This window comes from Haliotis cracherodii, unplaced genomic scaffold (assembly GCF_022045235.1).
Source record: "Haliotis cracherodii isolate W230 unplaced genomic scaffold, xgHalCrac1.p SCAF_10, whole genome shotgun sequence".
In the NCBI taxonomy this organism is placed as follows: Eukaryota; Metazoa; Mollusca; class Gastropoda; order Lepetellida; family Haliotidae; genus Haliotis; species Haliotis cracherodii.
This window is the reverse complement of record NW_027266265.1, coordinates 32,967,693-32,985,257: the sequence shown is the minus strand read 5'-3', so window position 1 is coordinate 32,985,257 and position 17,565 is coordinate 32,967,693. Positions and strand designations below refer to the sequence as shown.

Here is a 17,565-nt window from a genome sequence, read left to right as displayed (position 1 = left end):
AGTGTCTAAAGTGTAAAAAGTACTGCTCCCAGCTTCAGTAGCGGAGCCATTAGTGATGTCATTTGATTTTGACGTCATTGTTACCATGATGTGACAATGGTCTGCACGCTAGTGATATCTCCTGTGGGAGCCAGTTTTGGATGATAGGTGACAGGAGACGGCCAAATATATATATACACAATCAGGAGACACAGTTTTCAAGAGGTCACAGTCAAAGATTTTAGGTGCGCTTCCATCTATTTCGATAATAATTAATTTATCTGAGGACAACGTATCATTTTAACGTGCATGATCAACATCCTGTAACAATGTTATTATTTTTCTGGCTGACAGTTCCTTTCGTTTTCAACAGTCTGAAGCATCATCCTTTTTTTCAAGAACTCTCTGCATGGATGCAGCAGAAAGAAACCAGACATTTTTAAATGTAAACAATCTTTCTAAATAATTAAAAAAATAATTCATCTTGAAACAAGGTATCTTTTGTGGCTGAAAATTTGGTTGTTTTTTCAACAGACCGATTATATTTTGCAAGCATTTTCTGGGACAATTCGGTCCCTGTTGTACGTCAGTATCAACTGTAGATAAATTGAGAGATGTCCTTTTTACTTGTCCATCACCATGCAAAGGTAAATCAAGGACAAGTGTGATGTTCTACGATGTTGGTCTTGCATGCCTGCTGTATTATGTATTGGTATAGACAAGCAGTAAGGGCCTTCTCTGAACTTATCCACAGTTCCCTTTCAAATTCAACTTGAATCGTTTTTGACGGCACACTTCATCGTCAATTATTTGCGAACGTGATGTCACCTGACCTTACATAGATATTGTCATCCACAAAAACATTGAACGTTGCAGTACCGTTGGAAAGTAGTAGGCAATAAAAAATAAACAAAAATGCTCATCTAGAATTTAAGTTATACCCTTACAGTTCATTGTTACTTGTACGACAAAGTATGTTGCATTGACCAAGGGGCCGGGCGCTGATCAGGAGATCAGAAGGTTTGGAATTCGTGCTCTAGCCCTGGACGTGTATACAGTGTCTTGCGATTTGAATATGATGTTAGTTGTATTAAATTAGTATATATTCTCAACATGAAAAAAAAAGAGTGACCATGTTATATTACTGTGAAGAAGTTAATGTCATTGTCCTTCCGATTCTTTCATAATACTAAAATTTGGAGTGTAGAATATACTACTCAAAAGAACCAAATTAAGAACCACCCCATTCTTCTTCTAATTAACAAAAGTAATGTGAAAGAATCCAGTGACCCTTAAGTTCTTTTGAGTAGTTCATCTGGATACCCTAAATTAAACACCCACGAGGATATCACCGTTTGAATTGGATGCCAGCGCTTTATTACTTGTGGCGAGAGACAACTATATTGGATCCGGTTCTCGAACTTTTGTATCGTCGTACCTCAACAGTTTGCGACGTTTGTTGTATCATCAAACACTGGTTTGTCTGTCCCAGACTCGATCACTTACAATCCACTCACTAGCCTGTAAGTTAAAAGGAGCTATGAGTTCTTCAAAGCACCTACAGTTTAAATATGGCAGCGTGACCAGAAGTTGGTATCAATCCCACCGTCTTTCAAGTCCGCGTGTCTCCAGTTAGTAAGGTCACTCCATTAATTAACATGGTGTCATTGTGTACCTCCTTGCAGGCGAGTGTGAGAATCCCCCTATTATCGTGGGAGCTCGGGCGAATTTGACAAGCACCTACTGGAATTCCACGGCAGTTTACAGCTGTGTGCCCCCCTACCGCTATGCTGGGGGGAGCAATGTTATAACATGTGGCTTCGATGGATACTGGACTAACCCTGGCATCGAGTGTAAAGGTAGGATGTTTGTGACCTTAGATTTCATAGTGAAGTGTTCAGAAACAAGAACAGTGTTCAGCAGTGTTCAACCCCCGGGTTTGCTGGTCCATCAACAATAGTGTATGTCTTGTGACAATAGTTTATGTCTATGTAACTCAATATCACGCCCTCCTTTAGTGTCCTGCCACACACCTTCCCATAGTGTCCAGTCACACACCATTCCATAGTGTCCAGTCACACACCATCCCATAGTATGCTGTCACACACCATCCCATAGTATGCTGTCACACACCATCCCATAGTGTCCAGTCACAGACCATCCCATAGTATGCTGTCACACACCATCCCATAGTGTCCTATCACACGCCTTCCCATAGTATGCTGTCACACACATTCCCATAGTGTCGTCACACACCATCCCATAGTATGCTGTCACACACCATCCCATAGTGTCCAGTCACAGACCATCCCATAGTATGCTGTCACACACCATCCCATAGTGTCCTATCACACACCTTTCCATAGTATGCTGTCACACACCTTCCCATAGTGTCCGGTCACACACCATCCCATAGTATGCTGTCACACACCATCCCATAGTTTCCTATCACACACCTTTCCATAGTATGCTGTCACACACCTTCCCATTGTGTCCTATCACACACCTTCCCATAGTATGCTGTCACAAACCTTCCCATAGTGTGCTATCACACCTTCCCATAGTATGCTGCCACACACCTTCCCATAGTATGCTGTCACACACCTTCCCATAGTATGCTGTCACACGCCTTCCCATAGTATGCTGTCACACACCTTCCCATAGTATGCTGTCACACACCTTCCCATAGTATGCTGTCACACACCATCCCATAGTGTCCTATCGCACACCTTCCCATAGTGTCCTGTCACACGCCATCCCATAGTGTCCTGTCACACACCATTCCACAATGCCTTGTCACACGCCTTCTCATAGTGTCCTGTCAGACACCATCCTCTAATGGGTTGTCAAACACCAACCCATAGTGTCCTGTCACACACCATCCCATGGTGTCCTATCAAACACCTTCCCATAGTATGCTGTCAAACACCATCCCATAGTGTCCAGTCACACACCTTCCCATTGTGTCCTATCACACACCTTCCCATAGTGTCCTATCACACGCCATCCCAAAGTGTCCTATCACACACCTTCCCATAGTATGCTGTCACACACCTTCCCATAGTATGCTGTCACACACCTTCCCATAGAATGCTGTCACACACCTTCCCATAGTATTCTGTCACACACCTTCCCATAGTGTCCTATCACACACCATCCCATATTGTCCTATCACACACCATCCCATAGTGTCCTGTCACACACCATCCCATAGTGTCTTATCACAAACCATCCCATAGTGTCCTATCACACACCATCCCATAGTGTCCTGTCACACACCATCCCATAGTGTCTTATCACACACCATCCCATAGTGTCCTATCACACACCATCCCATATTGTCCTATCACACACCATCCCATATTGTCCTGTCACACACCATCCCATAGTGTCCTATCACACACCATCCCATATTGTCATATCACACACCATCCCATAGTGTCCTGTCACACACCTTCCCATAGTGTCCAGTCACACACCATTCCATAATGCCCTGTCACACACCATCCCATAATGTCCTATCACACACCATCCCATAGTGTCAAGTCACACACCATCCCATAGTGTCTTATCACACACCTTCCCATAGTATGCAGTCACACACCATCCCATAGTGTCCTGTCACACGCCATCCCATAGTGTCCTATCACACACCATCCCATAGTGTCCTGTCACACACCATCCCATAGTGTCCAGTCACCAACAATTCCATAATGCCCTGTCACACGCCTTCCTATAGTGTCCAGTCACACACCATCCCGTAGTGTCCTGTCACACACCATCCCAGAGTCCTGTCTAACACGTTCCCATAGTGTCATATCACACACCATCCCATAGTGTCCTGTCACACACCATCCCAAAGTGTCTTGTCACACTACATCCCAGGGTGTCCAGTCACACACTATCCCATAGTGTCCTGTCACACACCAGCCCATACTTTCCAGTCACACACCTTTCTATAGTGTCCAGTCACACACCATCCAATAGTTTCCTATCACACACCATCCCATAGTGCCCAGTCAAACACCATTCCATAATGCCCTGTCACACACCTTCCTCTAATGGGTTGGCAAACACCAACCCATAGTGTCCTGTCACACTACATCCCAGAGTGTCCAGTCACACACATTCCCATAGTGTCCAGCCACACACCTTCCCATGGTGTCCTATCACACACCATCACATAGCATCCTGTCACACACCTTCCGGTACTGTCCTGTCACACACCATCCCATAGTGTCCTATCACACACTATCCCATAGTGTCCAGTCACACACCTTTCTATAGTGTCCAGTCACACACCATCCCATAGCATCTTGTCACACACCTTCCGTTACTGTCCTGTCACACACCATCCCATAGTTTCCTTTTACACACCATCACATAGCCTCCTGTCACACACCTTCCGATACTGTCCTGTCACACACCATTCAATAGTTTCCTATCACACACCATCCCATAGCATCCTGTCACACACCTTCCGATACTGTCCTGTCACACACCAACCCATAGTGTCCTATCACACACCATCCCATAGCATCCTGTCACACACCTTCCGATACTGTCCTGTCACACACCTTCACATGGTGTTCAGTCAAACACCATCCCATAGTTTACTGTTAAATAAATAAATAAATAAATGTGGGTACAGCTCAGGCTTTGTTTATTTCCCCTTCCAAATATTAAGTATATATATATACCAGGAAACACAAAACAAAAACGTATTCAACAATCTAATTTAAGAAATGGACAATGTTGCCCGAGAAGCTGATTTCGTCAACCCAGATTTGATCGACGACCTCAGCAGCACGTGTGTTGATACTAAAGTGGTTGAACTGAAACTGAAGACGCGTTATGAAGTTCAGTGGATCGTCGTATCTACGCTGAGAAGTAAGCAGTTGTGGTCAAGTAAACGTTTGCTCAATTTCCATTGAACTAATAACTAAATACTGGGTGGGGTGCGAGGGTGCGGCCTGTGTGTGATGTGTGTGCATGAGGTAGATGTAATGTACAAAGGCGGGAGCACATAGACGCCAGATGTTGATAACTTCAGAACACGTGAATGTTGGAAATTGTCCCTTCTTGTGTCCAATAGTACAAATGATGTTTCTGTGAATGTATCTTTATTAGACACATCAATAGAATGGGGAGACGCCATGTCGGTGAATCTGATGGTAGATGACAACGAACCGACCAAGGTCTGCCAGCAGACGTCCCCTGCAGCATCAATGGAAGGATACGATATGACAGCTTTTGTGTGTTTGGGATACCCATTTGCAGACATAGTGACCGTCGAGGCGAAACCTTCGGCGAAACATTCCTTAACAATCTGTGAGATCGAAGTGTATGGCCGAAATGCATCACAAGGTGGTATGTGTATCACACTCATTCTTCATTTCAATAACATGGCATCTCTGCTGTCTCTTGCTGACTGTTTCTTGATGTCAAATGTATAAGTAAAAATCAACAGATTTGTCTCTTTCGAATTTTATTTCAAATTCAATTGCAAATCGCTTTCCCCAGAGTGATATTTTATAACTTGTAATAAGCAGTGTCTGAAGTGTAAAAACAGCTAACAGCTTCAGTAGCAGAGCCATTAGTGATGACATTTAATTGTGACGTCATGGTTACAAATGACGTCACAATGATCTGCAAAGCATTGTGATGCCATTTCTTCAATGTAGATATCGCTTGATCTCACCAAAGCGATATCCCATGTGGGACCCCCGTTTTGGATGATAAAATTATTCTGATCTTTCATCAAATTTCAATATTTCCTTTAGTTACATTCTCATGAACAATTTTTGTATTTGAGTAGTTGGGAAAGATAATCAATAGAAAGGTGTGTGGATGGCAACACTGTTAAATATATAGCGACGCAATAAACAAGATCTTAGTATTTTATATGCCCCAAACAAGGCCCATTCAAATTTCTACGTCATTCTACAGGGTACCCTTTAATTGGTAGGTGAACAAATTTCGATCTTTCACTTTCTTATAACCCGTATTTGTATAGCATGTGTATTAGATCATTGCATGACTGAAGCGCTCGCTCGATACGGGGGTTGATTGATAAGTTCATAGCCTAACGTGGCAGACAAATGGAAAGACTTGAGGAACGTGCAGGACTTGATCAATGCAAATTCCTCAAGTTTGACAATTTTTCAAATTTCACAGACCCCTGCTTATTTTACTGACTTGGATATACCTCACGACATCATGTAATGTCCACAAGAAACATTTCACAAAAAAGCAGTTCCTTCTATGTGAACTTATCAATCAACTCTCGCTCAAGAAGCCCGATCATACCTCCATGCCAAAATGACGAGAACTGATTGGTTCACGTGATCCTGATAAAATACTATGTACCCTGCAGGGAGGGAGATACATTTCTGTTATATAACGCACTCAGTAATAACAACTATATCTAGCTCTTCAGTGCATGCAAACAAGTCAAGGACATGACTACAAAGGCGACATGAACTACACCGTCACGGGCACTCCTTGCATCGACTGGAATGAAACACAGTACACCATCGACCAATTTGCAGATTACTCCTTCAAAGACATCGGCGGAAGATGCAGGGCACCAACAACAACCAACGTCTACATCCCGTTCTGTTTCATAACACCTAGTAAAACGGAATACTGCCCCATTCCACTCTGCGGTAATAAACAGATTTTCAGCTACCTACGTTCGGAGTTCATGAGTTCGAATTCCGGTTTGTGCTGATTATTTTTGTCTCGGTTTGTCAGCACCATACCCTGTTCGTAGGTTTGAGTGAGTGAGTGAGTGAGTATGGTTTTACGCCGCTTTTAGCAATATTCCAGCAATATCACGGCGGGGGACACCAGAAATGGGCTTCACACATTGTACCCATGTCGGGAATCGAACCCGGGTCTTCAGCGTGACGAGCGAACGCTTTAACCACTAGGCTACCCGACCGCCCCTCGTAGGTTTGACCAAAGTGGAGACGTAAGGCCTGCATCACTTCGGGCTTTCCTCCCACATGAAGCTGACACGCCGTGATATAACTGAAATACTTTCAAAGCGGCGTTTATCCAAACTAGGTGAGTGAGTTAATATTTATCACCGAACTCATTCATTCATGCTTCGTTCTTGATATTGTTTAAGATACGAAATTACAATTGTTTCAATATAAAACTTTGCGTCATAGTTTACCAACAAGTAAGTTATTATTTTTCAAAATGGGATACATCTACGTGGTTTACAACTTATGGAGGGCTCTGTAATGACACAATTGAAACTGTGGAACATAAGCTTTGGTATTGTAATTATGTGAACTCCCTCTGGACACCGTTCGAACAATGGTTAAAACATATATCACAGGCTACAAATTAAATAAATAAAAGGAGTGTATTCATAGGATCCACAGAACCCATTTCTGAACATGTTAACCTGTCAATAAATTTGTGCAAAGTGTAATATTCATACACAAAACGTTTAAAAAGACCACCATCATGTCCAGGTAGGTAGCCAATAAGCTGAGGAGCAAAAGAAAATATATAGTACGTCTCATTTGATTCTATCATATGTTTGATTTCAAATTGAAAATGTCTCAAATTATATATTCAAAAGGAATGAAGTGTACTGGTTCTATGTAGCACTCAAAGAATACTGCGGCATGGTTTTGTTTTTTAAAATATAATTTGATTGAAACTTTTACCCCTGTCCAAATTAAGCATAATACGCAACTGCCGATTGGTATCTTAGAGTCTTAAATTTGAAAATTAAAAAAAGTGCTTTTTTCGGCACAAATTTATAACATTTCCAACAAGATATGGGTCATGTGGTTGCAAATTCATTTCTTACCCCAGTCTTTATTGAAGCGGGCGGTGGGGTAGCCTAGTGGTTAAAGCGTTCGCTCGTCACGCCGAACCATACTCACTCACTCACTTTTTATTGAAGCAATTTATTTTTACCAAAAATTACCCAGTCACAGATTACGTTGCTCAAACTCGGTATACTTTCTTTTGCCCCTAAGTTTATGTATGGGTATAAAAATCACTTCTCTGGTCAAGTTGTTATCATCTCTTTGTACAACAGTGAACAGTGAACAGTGCAAATATACTGAACCAAATTAAAAACTTCATAATCCTAAAATTGAACATTTTGACCAGTTATCATTGTGGGCCCTTATTGTGTATTTAAACAGTAATGGCCACGTATTGTCTTCAGATAACACCCGTTTTTGTGCAGGTGAATCGATCAAAATCATGTGCACAGCATTATAGTGGCAAAAGTGTTTTTTCACGTGCAACTGGTCACGTGGCCATAATACTGCACATGTTTCAGCCATACTTGTTAGCAGTCATTAACAAAAAAAAAAAAAACACAAGAAAACAAAAGTCTTTACGGCCATTTGTCATGCCACGCCTTTCAAATGTGCAACGTAAAAGTGCCATCGGCATGTCCGTAGCTGAAGTCGCAAGGACGATAGGTTGTAGTCGACGGACTGTTTATGATTTACAGACGCGTCTACAGCAAACGGGTACCACCGCTGATCGCCCTCGGCCAGGTCGACAACGTGTGACGTCACATGCAGAGGATCGTCAGATTGTCTTACGTCACCTCCGTAACCGATTTTTGACGGCTACATCAACCAGAAATGAACTGTTTAGGGGTAGACTGAGTGCGCAAACTGTTCGAAACCGTCTGAGAACTGCTCACCTTCAAGCACGACGGCCATACTGCGGGCCGATTCTGACTCAATTACACAGACGTCAGCGTCAATTGTGGGCACAGCGACACTTACGATGGACTCAGAGGAATTGGAATCAAGTCGTCTTCAGTGAGGAATCCCGATTTAATCTTCGATTTGCTGATGGTAGGGCGAGGGTGTGGATGCGCCGTCATGAACGTTACGCCCAGTGTTGTGAGAAGTTGACAGATTTCGAGGCGGAAGTGTCATGGTGTGGGGTGCTTTCTGTGGCAATGTACGTTCCAGGCTTCTTGTCATCCATGGCAACCTCAACGCTACTGCTTACCGCGACCAGGTACTGGCACCAGAACTTGTGCCTTTTATGGCAGCACATGGACCCGGTTTGATCTTCCAACACGACAATGCCAGACCCCACACAGCAATTTTGACAAGGAATTTCCTTCTGAATGCGGGAATCAACGTCATGCATGGACTGGCCGTCAAGGTCTCCCGACCTCAATCCCATCGAACAAGTCTGGGATGCTCTTGGCAGAAGTCTGCTCACTCTCCAGAATCAACCACCGAATTTGCAAGATCTTGGCACCATTTTGCAGCAACAATGGCGTCGTCTTCCAAATCATGTGTTCATGAGCATCACAAGGTCCACGCAGAGACTTTGTGTGGCAGTTGTCAACGCACATGGTGGCCTTGAACGCTACTGAAGTTGTGTGCCATCAGATTCTCGTGCTTGGGACTTATGATTTAAACTGTTGATGTTATTACCGAATACCGTAGGTGCTTGCAACAAATTATGGTTACCACCGTTAATTAAAATCCTTCTTTGGACATTAATGATTAAAACTTACCTGCTCTAATACATTTGTCCGTTGTAGATCATATATGGGATTACTTTTAAGGATGTGAAGTTTTTTATTTGACTCAGTATAGTATAAAATACAACAGAATGTTCTGTTATACAAAGGCCTTTTGTTATGATAATTCTGGTAACAAGAACCTGAAGAATAAATAATGGGTTTATTGGGGCTTTATTTTTCGTCTTCAAAATCAATGGTAATGTATGTTTTGAAATAGGAGACTATTACTGACCTTTGGTGCATAACGGTACATGTTCCTCTCACAGACAGGGTATGTCGTCAAGGAGATGGCAGAACTTACTCTGGAAATGTGCGTGAAGCCAATGGTGCGCCTTGTCGTAGTTGGAATTTGGTTGCACCTCTTGAATTCGACTTCAATGGCCTCATCTCTGACAGAGACACGCCTAACTGCAGGAACCCACTTGGTTCTATGTCAAGACCATGGTGCTTCGTCGCAAGAGGAAACGCGTCCTTGTGCTCCATCCCCATTTGTCGTGAGTTTTCAGATATCAGCAACTTTTGTGAAGCTTGTTCGTTGTTTAAGGCTGTTGTCAGAAGCACTCCAACTATAGATGAGATGAAATTGGGTTTAACACGGCGTCCAAGATTATTGCACTTATATAGCGACGTGCATGCGCGCATGTGTGTGTGTGTGTGTGTGTGTGTGTGTGTGTGTGTGTGTGTGTGTGTGTGTGTGTGTGTGTGTGTGTGTGTGTGTCTTGTACTAGTCCGGACTGATGCCAATTTATGGTGCTAGTTCACTGAGACACCATGCCGCAGTTTAACATGAATACCCCACCCAGTCACAGTATATTGACTCAAAGCCGACAAGTCCTTGTTTTAGCCCCATTACGCCGAGCGCCAGACAGGGTAACAACAAGTACCATCTTTTAACGTCTTTCGGTAAGACGCGGCCGGGGATCGAACCTCGGACCTTCCGCTCTCTGATGAAAGATGTGGAATCTGATGTAAGATGTTATACGGTAGAATTGTATTTAAGATGATGCAGTGGAATCTGATGTAAGATGTGATATTGTTTTAATCTGGTGTAAGATGTGATAAGTGGAATCTGATGTATGATGTGATACAGTGGAATCTGATGTAAGATGTGATATGGTGGAATCTGATGTAAGAAGTGATACAGTGGAATCTGATGTAAGATGTGATACAGTGGAATCAGATTTAAGATGTGATACAGTGGAATCTGATTTAAGATGTGATACAGTGGAATCTGATGTAAGATGTGATACAGTGGAATCTGATTTAAGAAGTGATACAGTGGAATCTGATGTAAGATGTGATACAGTGGAATCAGATTTAAGATGTGATACAGTGGAATCTGATGTAAGATGTGATAAGTGGAATCTGATGTAAGATGTGATACAGTGGAATCTGATGTAAGATGTGATAAGTGGAATCTGATGTAAGATGTGATACAGTGGAATCTGATTTAAGATGTGATACAGTGGAATCTGATGTAAGATGTGATACAGTGGAATCTGATGTAAGATGTGATACAGTGGAATCTGATGTAAGATGTGATACAGTGGAATCTGATGTAAGATGTGATACAGTGGAATCTGATGTAAGATGTTATACAGTGGAATCTGATGTAAGGTGTAATATGGTGGAATCTGATGTAAGATGTGATACAGTGGAATCAGATTTAAGATGTGATACAGTGGAATCTGATGTAAGATGTGATACAGTGGAATCTGATGTAAGATGTGATACAGTGGAATCTGACGTTAGATGTGATACAGTGGAATCTGATGTAAGATGTGATACAGTGGAATCAGATTTAAGATGTGATACAGTGGAATCTGATGTAAGATGTGATATGGTGGAATCTGATGTAAGATGTGATAAGGGGAATCTGATGTAAGATGTGATATGGTGGAATCTGATGTAAGATGTGATACAGTGGAATCTGATGTAAGATGTGATACAGTGGAATTTGATGTAAGATGTGATACAGTGGAATCTGATGTAAGATGTGATATGGTGGAATCTGATGGTGACTTGGTATGTTAATAATACATAATTCTAGTTCTTTTCCTCATACAATCTGCAGAATCTATGATAACATGGACGAAATCATCTGCAACCCCATCTATGTTAGAATCCAGTTTACTCAAAAGAAGTTGATGATATAATTACTTTCTGCAGGCTATTCAGGCTATTCAAAAACGTTTCATAAAGGGATTCATTACAAACAATATTTTCTTTGAAGCAACCAGATGTTGGCTTATCATTTTGGTTGTTCATTTTGGGGGATGTACATGTCTATTCTAACGGTAAATGATCGGCCTATGCACGATCTCCAATGTTTCATGTCAATGTATTGATAAAGATCCGGAGAACAGATAAAGTCATCATTCATACTACAGCCCTGATGATCACAATATGTATATTCCCTTTCTGCGTCTCCATATACCCTGCCGTTAACAATAAATAGCTGGAATGAATAACACATGTCTAACAATATCTGCCCAAATCTGTCTATCTCACTGTCTCACTAATTGAATGTTGGATACATATGCTCACGCCACCTGAGAGTCGACCATCCTCAGATGTAAGATGTAAGATGTGATACTGTGGAATCTGATGAAAGATATCATACTGTGGAATCTGATGTAGATATAATACAAGATAGCAACCAAATATATGACCTGGGATGTGACTTAATGTGGCTGAAAATGACCTGATATATGTATGACCTGACGCATGGTTGGATCAGTAATTTGAAATATTACCTGACGAAAGTCCTGATATCTATGATCTGAGGTATGACCTGTTGTTTTGCCCTTTGTATCAGTTATTGTAAGTCGATTTTAAACCTTATGCATGTCATTGACCTGGAGCATTAACTAATCTTCGTATACTATTATTTGCAGCAACCAATGTAGCTGTGAAAACATCCCTTCCTGATGTGTCTTCTACCACAGAGGATGCAAAGGCAACATGTTTTTGCTGGAAGGGAACCTATATCGTTTATGCACACTTTGAAGTTGCCTTGAGCCACTCTTATGAACGCTGTACTCATGAGGATCAAGCGCTAATGATGTGTTACTCAGGGGATACGGAATGGACGTATTATTCCATAGGTATATATTATGTAAATTTATTTGAGAAAGGACAAATTGCGATTTTGGTGTTAATGCTTCCTCTGTTTCATACCCTTCGAAACGTCGTTTTCCAAGTGAGTGAGTGAGTAGCTGAGTGTAGCACCAATTTGAACATTATTCCAGTTAGACCACGGCGTGTCAGCTTCATGTGGGAGGAAAGCCCGAAGTAATGTTGATCTCAGTCTTTTTCAAGCTTGGTGAAACCCACGAGCAGGGGTATGGTGCTTACACACCTAGAATCATAATCGGGCAGAACCAGGATTTGAACCCACGAATCAAGGTTTCAGACGTGCCGAAGAGACGCAACTCTGCACAGCAAATTGCGGAGGCTCAGATTCCTGGGCCCTTGCCAAATGAAACAGATTAATACGTCATCTGACTAGAACATAATTGGTGTGAAATATTATCTGTTTGTATAAATGTAGACGTTAAAGCAAGTATTTTTCGAGGATACAGGGTTTCTTGGAACTCAACTTTCAGTGTAGATTTCAAAATGATAAAACATAAGTATGCTTATTAATATGCAATCCTTATGAAAGTTATTTTATTGACAGGGCCTCGCGTGAGCAGCAGCAGTCTTTATGAGACGTCTAGTACCCTACAAGTTGGATTGACCTTCAGCAGTACCCCTGAGATGACCTTGACCAGCAGTACCCCTGAGGTGACCTTGACCAGCAGTACCCCTGAGGTGACCTTGTCCAGCAGAAACCCTGAGGCGAGCTCGACCATCCGTACCCCCTACCAAAGCTTTACAAATGTATCACCTGTCAGCACCAGCTTCGTCCAGTCATCATCTGTGTCAACAGACCATTCTCAAAGCAGTGAAACTTATAATCTATCAGCCTCCTCTTCAATATCCCTTTCAAGCAGTGACCAATCCTCAGTTGCCCCTTCAAATGGAACTTCTTCAAGCAGTATTCTTTCTATTTCACCATCGCTTACCGTTGCTGAACAAAATATAGCCTCTACCTTTGAACCATCAACGGCGTCGTCCCTTGATGTCTCGTCAGTAGTCACCATGGGTGCCACAGAGGTTCTGACCACCACGGCCACACCAATCACAACGACTGCACCAAAACAATACTGCCAGTGTCGCTGCAAGCGGAATCTAAGTACTTCGGCGTTATCTGAAGTCATGGATGAAAGGAAGGCGAACTTAACCGTCGATCGTCGAACAACCTCTGCCTTTATCCGGCAAAAGACGAGCGCCAAAGACCAACGTCAAACTGCAACTGTGTCTGGGACAGTTTGCATGGCAATCGTTTCCGTCATGTTCTCATGCATCTTCATCCCTGACATCATCAGCGTGGCATCTTTCTTCATCAAATGCATCAAGAAATGGGGGTGATTTCTGAAGTGAAGTGTTTGAGATATCTGTCGCTGATGCATTTGTAGATATCTTTATATTAGCATGTGTCTTCATGTGTCCATGTTCTTGCGGTTGTAACGTCTCTTCAGAGGGTAGTTTATCATTAGTCTAAGTGTATAATGTTTACTGTTGTTGTAATTTAGCTGTAACGCCAACACAGTCATTATTCCTGTGAAGAATAGGCCTCGCTCGTACCAGTATTTTTGTTCTAAAAACCAATCAAATTGTAGTTTGTGAACCGACTGATGTTGTGTTATCGTACCCCCACAACATGAAAAGCCAGGTTTTTCTTCTCCGGAAATCTACACCTTCCTCCAGTTTTCTTGGTAATTTTGAAATATCTTTTCTGGTGTTTCAACCTTAAATGAAGAAAATGCACAACCTACTATCTATATAGGAGGAATGTTTTCGGAACGTTTCCCGGTCGGAAACATTCCGGTCTTAAAATGGGAGGGGCAGTCGGGTAGCCTAGTGCTTAAAGCGTTCGCTCGTCGCGCTGAAGACCCGGGTTCGATTCCCGACATGGGTACATTGTGTGAAGCCCATTTCCTGTGTCCCCCGCCGTGGTTTTGCTGGAATATTGCTAAAAGCGGCGTAAAACCATACTCAAGTCACTTAAAATGGGAAGGTATCTGGAATGTATCTGGAAGGATTCTGGAATGTATCTGGAAGGATTCTGGAAGGTATCTGGAAGGATTCTGGAATGTATCTGGAAGGATTCTGGAAGGTATCTGGAAGGTATCTGGAAGGTATCTGGAAGGATTCTGGAAAGATTCTGGAAGGTATCTGGAAGGATTCTGGAAGGAAACTGTGCCCGTTGTCATTGATATGTTACTCTTGTTCCCACCCCCTCGTCTGGTTTGTTTGGTCTAGACTCGATAATGTACCGTTTTGCGATGGAGGTTTAACGCCGCTCTCAGCATAGGCATGGTCTATGATAGCTGTCTGTAAATAATCGACGCCGGAGCAGACAATACAGTGATTGATATCATGAGCATTGATCCACGCAATTGGAATACGATAACATGCATCAGCTAAGTCAGTGAGGCTGACTACCCTATCCCGTTATTCGCCTCTGACGACAAGCATGACACGAGATGTAAAGTGTAAAATCACAGCTGAGGATTGATCGTCCCTAGTCAGTTATTGGTACTCTGCAGTCAATTTTCCCACCCGATCCTCATAATAGTAGACAAGCCCCGTGAGGCTGTCAAGGAACCAGTGAGAATTGTAATGTTCATCTGATACACGTTGATGTTGTAACATGATTCCACAGTGACATATTTCCGACGATCTGTGGATTGTCTTTTCATATACATGTACACTTAGTGAATACAGAGTTGATTGCCACCAAGTGACGTTGTTCAGAAAGCTACTTAGGTGTATGTTTCGTTTGTGTTACATGCAGGTTTTTAATTGTATGATATTGAAAACATAATGATGACAACCAAAATAATAGAACATATAGTTCCAGAGAAGACGTCTTAGGGCACATGTTGTTTTTTTATCCCAGTGATAAGCGTCCATTCAAAAGCATTCTCAGCTCCCTGGGGATTATACACCAATCAATCATACGTCCTGGTACATACTGCTTGTCTGATGGCGTGAAAATATTATAGGGACGATGTGTTGAGCTCATTTTTGTTGTCCACCGCCCTGACACAGATGGAATAGTGTCGAAGGTACCGTACAAATGTCATTATACCCCCGACCTAAAAGGGCAGGTCCATCCGTCCGTCCGTCAGTCAGTCCGTCAGTCCTTGCGTAGGTCCGTCAGAGGTCTACATTATAGACTCTTTTTAAACTTGGGGAACACTTTTTATACGTATAGGAGAAGAGCAGTGCGAAGAATCATTTCAACATTTTGATTTTCTGAAAGAAATACATTTTTTCACCTAAACATTTGTGTGACCTGTAACTAGAACACTATTTCACGGATTCTTTTCAAATTTAGGGAACAGTTTCTTCACTAATAGAAGAGGTGCAGTGCAAAGTGTAATTTGATATGTGTATGTTCTGAAAAATATGATGTTTTATGATGTTGTGTACTTAGAATAGTACCGCATAGATTTTTTTTCAAACTTAGGGATAAGTAGTTTCCATACTAATATAAACGGCGCAATGAAAAGTTTGATTTTAATATGTTTATTTTCTGAAAGAAATATGATGGGTTTTTTTATGTTGTGAACTTAGAATATTGTTTTTACTTCAAATTTGGGTGACCTGTAACCTGAAAACTACTTCATGGGGTCTTTTCCAATTGGAGGTACAGTTTCTGTAACAATAGGAGATGAGAAAATCTAAGTTTGATTTTAATATGTGTATTTTCTGAAAAGAATATTGGTATTTTCATGTTTCAAACTTAGAAATATGTTAGAGTCGAAGTCAATGCGCCATGCTCACTTTTTGTCTTGTTGACTGTTATTTCCTCCGATCACTGTTAGATTTAGAAGTGCATCTTTCCGTGTCGTTTACATGTTACTTTACTTCAATAAAATTTCAAAGCTATATGTGGTGAGTTGTTACTTTGATCTTATATCATTCATTTACTTTCACGCACGACCCGTGCAGATTCGTTGTAGAATAGGTCTTCAGCAAACCATGCTTGCCGTAAAAGAGGCGACTTACGGGATTGGGTGGTCAGGTTGCTGACTTGCATGTCATTGTTTCCCAATTGCGTTGACTGTTGCTCATGATGTCAATCACTGGATTGTCTGGTCCAGACTCGATTATTTACAGACCGCCGTCATATAGCTGGAATATTTCTGAGTGCGGCGTTAAACAACTTTCACACACTGACATATTTCGTCATTTTGTTATATAGAATTGAAGCAATTTGAATCCAGAAACGTCTTCTCACCCTAGGAACCCTCCATGTACTAAAGAGTATGGAGGCGTGGATCAGATGCTGTGGGTTTTTTCTGTCACTGCTTGAAAACACGCAATTATCTTCAGTGAAAGTAGGAGATTTTCTTTCACAACACATTTCATGAGGGCATTTAGCATGTCCTGAGATAAATTGCGGGTGAAACCCCAGGACAAAGTATCCTTAAAAGAAGAATCCCAAGCACATGTAGGACACGTGTAGTACGTACAGGACATATTTAGCACATATGGGACATATGTAGGACATGTAGGACACGTGTAGGACATGCGTGGTACGTAGAGGACATATATAGCACATATGGGACATATGTAGGACATGCGTGGGGAATATAGCACGTGCGTAGGGAATATAGGACATGCGTAGGACATGACACATGTAGGACATACAGGACACGTATGGGACATATGGGAAATGTTTAAGGGGTATATGACAAGTTTAGGACACGTGTAGGCCATGGTACATGTGTAGGACAAATGTTAAATGTGTAGGTGTATCGGACATGTGTAGGACATATAGGAAATATGTGAATCTTGTAGGCGCACAGGACAAGTGTAGGACATTTAGGACACATGTAAGACATATGAAGGAGATACATATGTAAGAGATGAATGACATGTGTATGACATTCAGGACATATGGGACATGTGTCGGATATATGGGACAT

At 41.9% G+C, this 17,565-nt stretch overlaps 1 protein-coding gene across 1 annotated transcript in view; it reads left to right on the top strand.

The window, feature by feature from the left end:
* The window catches only part of LOC139449372 (uncharacterized), a 38,053-nt gene extending 23,420 nt beyond the window's left edge, over positions 1-14,633 (top strand). The window contains exons 7-13 of the mRNA XM_071230724.1: positions 1,665-1,838; positions 4,723-4,869; positions 5,110-5,349; positions 6,411-6,647; positions 9,784-10,011; positions 12,415-12,624; positions 13,200-14,633. Coding sequence (XP_071086825.1) covers positions 1,665-1,838; positions 4,723-4,869; positions 5,110-5,349; positions 6,411-6,647; positions 9,784-10,011; positions 12,415-12,624; positions 13,200-13,993 — 2,030 coding nt within the window. The 3' untranslated portion in view covers positions 13,994-14,633. The remainder of the gene's footprint in view (positions 1-1,664; positions 1,839-4,722; positions 4,870-5,109; positions 5,350-6,410; positions 6,648-9,783; positions 10,012-12,414; positions 12,625-13,199) is intronic.
* The last annotated feature ends 2,932 nt before the right edge of the window (positions 14,634-17,565 follow it).